This window comes from Malaclemys terrapin, chromosome 2 (assembly GCF_027887155.1).
Source record: "Malaclemys terrapin pileata isolate rMalTer1 chromosome 2, rMalTer1.hap1, whole genome shotgun sequence".
In the NCBI taxonomy this organism is placed as follows: domain Eukaryota; kingdom Metazoa; phylum Chordata; order Testudines; family Emydidae; genus Malaclemys; species Malaclemys terrapin.
Window position 1 is genome coordinate 256,582,170 of NC_071506.1, and position 9,000 is coordinate 256,591,169.

The window sequence follows — 9,000 nt, forward strand, 5'->3', positions numbered from 1 at the left end:
AATAAATATCATTACATGGTTGAATTTTGACAAGTGCATTATAGATATTTTCAATGAGTTATAGATTTTCATACATTCTAGTAAATGTTTCATTCTTTGAAGATTTAAGAAGTGGAACTAAAAGATTCTTAACTTGACTCTTAACATTGAATCCTACCTAAAAACTAGTAAGATAAAATAGGGGTGCCACCTCTGAGCTGCACAAAACCTTGATTAAGCTCTGCCTCTGTCTCCCAACAAGGTAGGTTCCTGTTTTCTTTGAAAGTATGGACTGGAATATTGTCTGTTTCCATACAAAATATCGCACACTCTTTGGTGGGGATGACCCACCTGGAAAAGTCTCAGTGTAACTGAACAAAACAGGCAGCAGTATGTTTTTTTTATGCAGGGCCGGCTCTAGGATTTTTGCCGCCTGAAGCAAAAACAATTTTGCCCCTCCCCCCCCCCGTTTTTTTCTTACCCCACCCCCGGCGCTGCCTCAACTCCGCCCCTTCCCCAAATCCCCAGCCCTGCCTCCTCCCCCCAGGCTCTCAATCCTAGGAGGGAGGGAGGGAGAGGGAGAAGCAGCGCGTGCGCCGCAGCCACTCGCGGTCTCCCCCTCCCTTCCAGGCTCTCAAACCTGGGAGGGAGGGGGAGATCCCGAGTGGCCAGGGCGCGCGAATCAGCTGTTTCGCGCCCCGCGGCTGCTCGGGATCTCCCCCTCCCTCCCAGGTTTGAGAGCCTGGGAGGGAGGGGGAGCAGCGGCGCGCGAGTGGCAGCAGCGGAGGTAGGTTAGAGCGGCCGGGGCACATTTTTAGGGGCGGCATGGCCCGTGCCAGAATGCCGCCCCTAAAAATGTGCCGCCCCAAGCACCAGCTTGTTTTGCTGGTGCCTAGAGCCGGCCCTGTTTTTATGTAATTCAAATCACAATCTCCATACTACCATATCAAACTGCCATACTACAGGGATTTCTTTGGGCCTCTGCATCAGTTTCCCCTTCAGGGAAATGAAGTTAATTCCAGCCCATGTGACTACTTTAAGATCCTCAGATGCAGGGTGTTTTTAAGTGTAAACTATTACCAAGAAAAGAGACTGGCTATCTCCAGGAGTTTCCTGAAAGTCGTCGTCCTTAGTCAAAATGTGGTGGCAGGAGTGAAAAAATGGGTGAAATGGGTTTTCTTAGGGAAGAGGAGTGCCCTTGTGTTCTTAAATACAAATATTTTATAGCAGCAGATTGTTCCAGCCAAAGAACTGGGTTAGCACCAAATGTGCATAGTCTACTTCTAAAATACAGGGGCCGGCTAACCATTCCCAGCTAGGGCAGAATTGGTACCAGCTCTGTAGTAGGCTGTATTTAAAATCAGCAATTGCTGATTTCAGTAGCATGTTTCTAAACTCTTTCCTTTCATTCCTTTCTCTCCTCCAGGATGCTGAAGTTTCTAATCAGATAATCCTTGTAGAGGACGTGTTAGCCAAGCTGTGCAAAACTGTGTATCCACTAGCAGATCTTTTAGCGAGGCCTCTACCTGAGGGAGCTGATCCACTGAAACTTGAAATTTATCTTTCAGATGAAGACTTTGAGGTAAGGGGGGAGGGGGAGATAAATTATTGTGTACGTGCATGTATTGAATCATTCCAAACCTCTCTTGTGACAGCTTCACTACTCGATTGGTGAGCACTTTGAGTTTAGTAAATGACTTTCCTAACAGCGATGTGTCTTTTTGTCTTAAATTCAGGTCGCCTTAGAGATGACAAGAGACGAGTACAATGCACTGCCCTCTTGGAAGCAGGTTAATGTGAAAAAGGCAAAAGGACTTTTCTAAGTAATGTTATCGCTTAGTGATAGTACCAGAGGGATCTGTATTGTCACTTTCAACACCTTGGAATTAGCAAAATGAATTGCTCTGGATTAGTGTTCAAAAAAGAAATTAGAGATGATCTTAAATTTTTAGATACTGCCTGATCTTGAGTTGTGTAATATTGTAAATGTGCGAGAGAACTCTTTGGAAGCTTTGTTCAACTCCAAGGGTAATGTGTTTAAACTTTGCTCTCCTGTGCACTTAAACAGTAGTTTCTCAAGCTACTACTGCAACAATCCTTTGGCTATATATAGGACTTGCCATGTGTTTTTTGAAGATGTTCTCTTTGTAAAGTGTTATTTTGTTTTTGTGGATTACAAAGAATTTATATTTATATAAACACATAGAACAAGTATGTATTTAACAATGCAATATGTATTCACTTTCGAGACTTTCATGTACAAAAAAAATTCTCTATACAGAAAGGTAGCTGGATGGCAGTTGCTTATACTGAATTAGCTATACCACCCATATATATCTTATGCATTCTGAAAAGTTTCTCTGCAATAGGTAATGAATCGTTCTCAATGCTGCTTCAGGTGCTAAACTGAAGAAAGCATTTGTATTTATGGCATGGGTTTCTTTAGAAACTCTGCAAATCAACCTTTATATTTCAATAGCCAAAAATGTATAGTGCCTTGTTTTTGTGTACAGTTTATATACAAGAAAGATTGGTCTGCATTTTGAAGATGGTTTAGAACGGTCTCCTATATCACTTTTATAATAGTAGAAATAAAAACATCTCAGTTTCTAATACATGTTGTAAAGATTAAACGTCTTTCATTATATAAGAGCTTAAAGTAAAAGCTTCAGAATAAACTCAGTGCTGCTCTGACTAGTCATTCTTTACACATATACCCTATGCTATCATCGAGAAACGTTCCATAACACTGTATTTACATTTGAACGATTTGTAACCTGAGGCATTTAGAGGATTTTACAGTGTTATGATTTCAGAGTGGCAGATAACAGAGAAATTTATGATTATACAAAGATAAAATTAGACTGTACAACAGTCTTAATTAGTGCTACCTCTTGAAACAATTATTGAACTATTGAATTCTTTTCAATTGCCCCTTTTTTATACTTGATGTAAAATGTTTGGCCAATTGAAAACCTACCAAGAATATGAATGATGGTGAGTAAAGCTCTTGAAACAAAATTAACATGGTATTGAATATTAACTGTATTTTCCTTCTCAAAGAAAGTGGTAGAACTGAAAATGTGGCCATTTGCATTCGTTTTGGGCAAGCAACTGTTTAATCAGATGTCAGATTCTGTCATTGCTTGAAACTTTATTTTCAGGTAGTTATCATCTCTGACCTTGAATTTCTGTAAGGATTGCTACTGTTACCTTTGCAATATCATTGTACCTTTCAAATACTACCTGTAAACCCAGAAAACTTGCCTTGTAGACTGAGGCTACTGGAAATCTCCTTTCTACTTATAACACCTTTGTTACCTATCAGTGCCAAGTGACTTTGTATTTTTGATAATTTGCTGCTCTTGACCTGACTGTGACCACAGGGAAATAAAGTGGATCATGAGTGTAGTGAGATGTATGTTTTGTCAAACCTCCATACAAAACCTGATTATCCACGTGCTTTAAAAAGAATAGGCTTTGTAAGTATTTTGACAGATCAGTGAAAAGTTTTAAATTAGCGCGCCCCTTTTTTTAAGTCTAAAATTTTTTTTCCCCCATCTCTGGCATAAGTACCATGTTAAATTGCATTCAACAGATGTGCAGTTATTACAGCAAAAGGATTTTTACAAATAGTATCTCTTCTTTTGTTACTGGTCTCTGTGAAGAGTTAGAAATAATAGCCCAAGGGGAAATACTGCCAATATTTCCAACCCCTGAAAACACTTTTTATTTCACCCTTTGCAGTGATAGGATCAAGCTAGAATTAAGGATTAGTTATATTTATTCATGCATTCACTTTTTTTTTTTACACTGTTTTCATTTTGTCTCTACAATAAAAAGCTAATCTGCATAGTCTGACTTTGTTTTTGCCCCACTATGGGAGACCATCACTAGATTTTTGGGTTGGTTGGTTTATTTTAAAAACACCAACAGTGTTATGGGTGCTGATCAAGACACAGACAATAGCCGCCCCTTACTCTACAGTCTTAAAAAAAAAATTAGAGAAGCAGGCACAGAAATCCAGAGGCGGATAATATGGAATGCAGTGTTGTCAGCTCGTGATTTTTGACATTTCTTATGCTGTTTGGAGTGTCTCTTAGTCCCAGTTCCTGGAGTGATCGTGTGAGACTCTGAGCTTTTCATTTAAAAAAGGTAAATTTCTTGTTCTTATGGTTGCAGGAGAAAAAAGTTTGAAAATGTGAACTCGGAAGGCTGAAAAACCAGGAGGCAAATAAAAAGAACCTACAAATTATTATTTAATTTTCATTTTTGATCAAAACTCATACTTGGGGGGAGGAGGACTCAGATTTTTTGAACACGTAAGGCTGACATCACTGAGCATGTGCCCTTATAAAGCAGAATCGTTGCATATGGGTTTTTCACAGAAGATCTGCCCACTGTGATGTAGTTAGAAATGGCCTGTCCTTTCATGAAGGAGGAGGAGCCTTTAAAATATTTGAATTCTTGTGATTGCAGCTCTCAATGAAATGGAAGTGCAAGCGCCAATGAGCAGTCTCGTGAGAGCACACCTAAATCTTTGGAGTGCCCTCCATAAGGCAAAAGCTAATGCCTGGCACTTGGGCTCTGTGGAAAAGACAATTGTAGCTTCAGTGTGTCATCCTGGCTGGCTATTCAGCTATTAGATGAAAACAGCATTCTGGATAGTCTCACAAATTCTCGTAACTTCCAGCTTGCAGACTTAAATGTGTCATAATTAGGAATTTGATGTCAAAGGCTATTTATTTATTTTTAAGTACACACGCGATCTAGACATCTGTAGCAATGTTGCTTTTTTCTCCCCCTGCTTGCATGTGCAAGAATGTTTATGTAAGGATTTGTTAGGTGTGAAATGGGCTGGAAGCAAACACACCAAAACAAATATAACTTTATGCTTGAAAAACCCACAGCTGGTATGTTTCAGCTACAAGAGCAGGCTAATGAAGCATAGGAAGGAAAAGAAACAAGTAATCTTACCTTTGATTACTGGTTTTTCTCCAATTGGTTTCAATATTTGGTACCAAGAATTGTGGGCAGGCCCTTACTGAAGGCAAAAGCGTCATCCAAACTCCTCCAAAAGAATGCACTAATATCTCTGCGTCATCAATTGACGATGGCTGGATGATGTGGAAACTGGTCATGCAAAATGGGGTGGGCGGGACTCAATGAACAAGAAACCATAACGCTATGTTAGTGGCCTTGGTCAGTAAGTTACGTGGACCACTCATTTCAGTCTACATGAAGTGTGCCTCCTATATTATAAAAGAACTAATGGATTACTTCTCTCTGAATTCCAGGTGTCATGAGCTGAATGTTGGGGGAGGGGGAGACTCTTAAAAAGGCACTTCAGCAGGCAGAGAGAAATTCCACTGGGAACGCCTGCATCTCTCTACCAACTGCCTCATAGTTGTCTGGAGCTGGCTCCCTGAACTCTTGCCTTCACTCTACATACCAGCTATGCGGCTCAGCCAGTACCTGAACTGGAGAGAGGGTGGAAATAACTGGACAGAATCTCCACTACTTGCATTCTCTACCTAAAATGTTCTGTTGCCACTTGTATACGGTTGCAGATGAGCAGTGCTAAAACTAGTATGTCAATCCCGATACATAGCTGGAGAGCACACCGCTTTCCCTTATGTAGAGGCATATGGGCATGCGTTGGTAGATATCATCGAACAACCTAAGAAATGGCTGGGAAGGCAGCATGGAGACCTGCTGCCACCTGCTCAAGTGCATAAGGACATCCAGTCGCCAACGACCAGTGCCGCTAAGGAAGCTAATACTTTACCTTTTTAGCAGATTTTTCTATTCTAAGAGGTCAGTGTTAAAACTGAGTAAAGCCCTACCATGCTGCTTGGTACGGTGCGAGGTACAGGTACCATTACATATCTCCGGAGAGGAGACGGGGACTGGATTGATCATATATGCCCAAGATGTCTCCTCCCGTGGGAGGAAATTTGACTTTGCAGCTTGTCCAGACCAAAAGCTGGGCATTGTTAGGGGGTTGGATTTTTTTGGGTACAGTGCCATACAGGAAGGTAGTTTTTGGCACAGATCTTCCTTGCCTACCCCCATATTTATATTCATTTGCCTTCCAATTTGACTTTTTCCCTTGTTGACAGTGGCTGCCACTTCTGTATTGTTTCTCATAGTCTGTTTCTCTGTATCTAATCCAAAGGTGGGCACACTACAGCCCGTGGGCCACATCCCACCTGCGGGACCGTCCTGCCCGAGCTCCTGGCCTGGGAGGCTAGCCCCAGCCCCTCCCCTGCAGCCTCAGCTCGCTCTGCCTCTGGCGCAATGCTCTGGGTGGCGGTGCTGTGAGCTCCTGGGGCAGCACAGCTGCAGAGCCCGGCCTGACCCAGTCTCTGTGCTGCGTGGTGGTGGCGTCAGCGTGGCCTGGTTCCAGCCAGGTGGCGCGGCTGTAGCGCCGCCAGCCACCGGTGCCCCAGCCAGCGCAGTAAGGGGGCAGAGGGGGTTGGATAGAGGGCAGGGGACTTCAGGGTGGTGGTCAGGGGCTGGGAGTGTGGATAGGGGGCAGGGTGGTTGGGGGGGAACAGAGGGGGTTGAATGGGGGCAGGGGTACCAGGGGGGCAGTCAGGAAGGAGAGGGGTTGGATAGGGCAGCAGGGGGCAGTCAGGGGCAGGGAGAAGGGGTGGTTGGATGGGGCAGTGTAAAAGTAGCACACAGACCAATGAGCTGACTGTGAATAATAGTGCTATAAATGCCCCGAGAAGTCTGTACATAATATTTCCCAGTGTCAGAGCAGATGATGGTGATCCTAGAACCCTGGAATAACTCCATGAGTCAGAAATGTTCTGGTTTGATTTGAATAGTGCAAGAATTGGAGACTCATCCGGCATCTCCTACCCTCCCCTTGTGTCCTCCAGCTTCCCCTCTTTTAGACCACCAGAGGGTCAAAATGGACATTCAGAACCTAAGCCCAAGGGAGGAGGTGGGCGAGCCCCTAAATTTGTGCAAGGGCCCCACCTAAGCTTGGTTAAATGTTGCCATGGTGCAATGTTACACTCATAATGTCAAACTGCATCGTTATTACAGGATGGTGTCTAACTAGGGGTGAAGGGGCCTGGCCCTGCAGCAAAGGCTGAAAGGGGGGGGCCTAGGCTTCCTTTCTTTTTCTCCACATTCATGTTTGAGGGTATAAGCCTGCCTGCTTCCCCAGTATCACTGCCATGGGACCATACGCGTCTATCCTTTCCGCCTCCTGATCGCTCCTTCCCCCTGAGAGTAGCTGGAGAGAGAGGCACAGCCAAATGACAGCAAGGTCAGCCCACGAATGGAGAGTAATGGTAACAAATGTTCTATTCAGCAGTCACCAGCACAAACCCAGGGACAATGCTGGTAGATAATCATCAGTGTGCCTGTTGATTTTAACCTGCTGAACTGACTCCCCCTGCTCTAGGACAGTAGCCAACGCCACTGCTCTTTTCCTGAAAACCCATTGTTCTAAAGTGGCAGCAATGACCGCTGATTCCCCAGGGCCATGGCTCACACCCCTTGCATTACCTGTCTGGCAAGAAACGCCTGCAGCTTGCCCTGTAGTCCCTTGACACATCAAATCACACCAATTGTTCCACTGCCTGCTTGGCAGGTCTCCGTCCCGTGTCAGGGACAGTGCCAGGTGGGATGATCAGGTTTTGAGACATTTAGGAGGGAAACCTGACAAGTGTTATGTATCCTGCATGACATGCTTTTGGCAGCCCTGTCATGGAGAGACAGAGACCGTCTCCCACCGTCTCCTAGAGGGAAGCATGCTGGGCTGGGAGCCAGCAGGCCACGGCCTCTTAAATTTGTTTGATCTTCCTAACAGTGCGATTTAGCTGCCACATTTCTAAATAATGGTAAAAGCACTTGAGGGTTAGCCCGAAGCAGCCTGCAAAGCTATGGACTTGGTGCTGTAGCAGATTAATTTTTGATCTCTGGAGAACGTTTCTGCTACCATTCAGTGTATTTGAATGGAGTCATGGAATGGGGCTTCTGTGCTGCATAAACGATGTAGATTCTTGTGTTCCAGGCTTCCTACAGCCCTGCTCTGCCTCCAGCCACCCCCCCACCACCAGGCCTTGGGGAATCTGAGTTCTCTGTGCTGTAAACATATGGTCTGGGCATGCAAAGTGCTCCACAACAAGACTTTTTTTTCCTCCCAGGGCTGCGTCTCTGGGATAATAGGCCAGATTCTGGGATCTCTCCCAGGAAGTGAGGGCAAAGGTGGCTTTACACCATGTCTGTGGCTCCTGATTACAGTCAGTCCCAAGGTGGCACAAGTCAGAGGTGCCCCGGGGGCTGCTAACCTGTTGATCTGCAGCCCAGCATTGGCTAAGCATAGACCACACTTTGGCTGCTGCCTCAGCATGCACCTAAACTGAGACCAGGAAAGAGCTGTGCAAATCAGTTCCCCAACACGCCTGCCCTAGGGGTGTTCCCCCACGGACTGTTTCAGCCCCTTTACACTGCCAGCATGGTGCAAGGCGGCCTCAATCGGGTGGCAGCTATCTAGCCCTATATCTCCATGGAAGGTCTAGTTTATGAGAGAGAGGACAGTTACCTGTTCCGTAACTGGTGTTCTTCAAGATGTGTTGCTCCTGTCTATTCCCCAGTAGGTGTGCGTGCTCGCCACGTGCACCGGTGCCGGAAGTTTTTCCCTTAGATCCATCTGTAGTGGAGGAGCACCGCTGTGACCCCTGGAGTGGCGCCGACATATCGTGCCATAAAGGGGGCTGCGTGCTCCCCCCCCCCCCTCAGTTCCTTCTTGCCAGACAACTCCAACAGAAGGGAAGGAGGGTGGGATGTGAAATAGACAGGAGCAACACATCTCGAAGAACGCCAGTTACGGAACAAGTAATTGTCTTTTCTTCTTCAAGTGATTGCTCCTGTGTATTCCACAGTGGGTGACTCCAAGCTATACCTGACGGAGGTGGGTAGGAGTTCTAAATGATAACGGTTTACAGGTTACCCGGGCGGAGCACTGCCCTACCAAACCCGGCACCGTCCCTTGCTTGG

At 45.2% G+C, this 9,000-nt stretch overlaps 1 protein-coding gene across 25 annotated transcripts in view; it reads left to right on the forward strand.

Annotated features, from left to right (window-relative positions):
• Positions 1–3,390, forward strand: part of SVIL (supervillin) — a 135,353-nt gene extending 131,963 nt beyond the window's left edge. For all 25 annotated transcript variants that reach the window (XM_054020849.1, XM_054020851.1, XM_054020853.1 and 22 more), the window contains 2 exons: positions 1,406–1,561; positions 1,716–3,390. In XM_054020849.1, the coding sequence (XP_053876824.1) occupies positions 1,406–1,561; positions 1,716–1,802 (243 nt within the window). In that variant the 3' untranslated portion in view covers positions 1,803–3,390. The remainder of the gene's footprint in view (positions 1–1,405; positions 1,562–1,715) is intronic.
• The last annotated feature ends 5,610 nt before the right edge of the window (positions 3,391–9,000 follow it).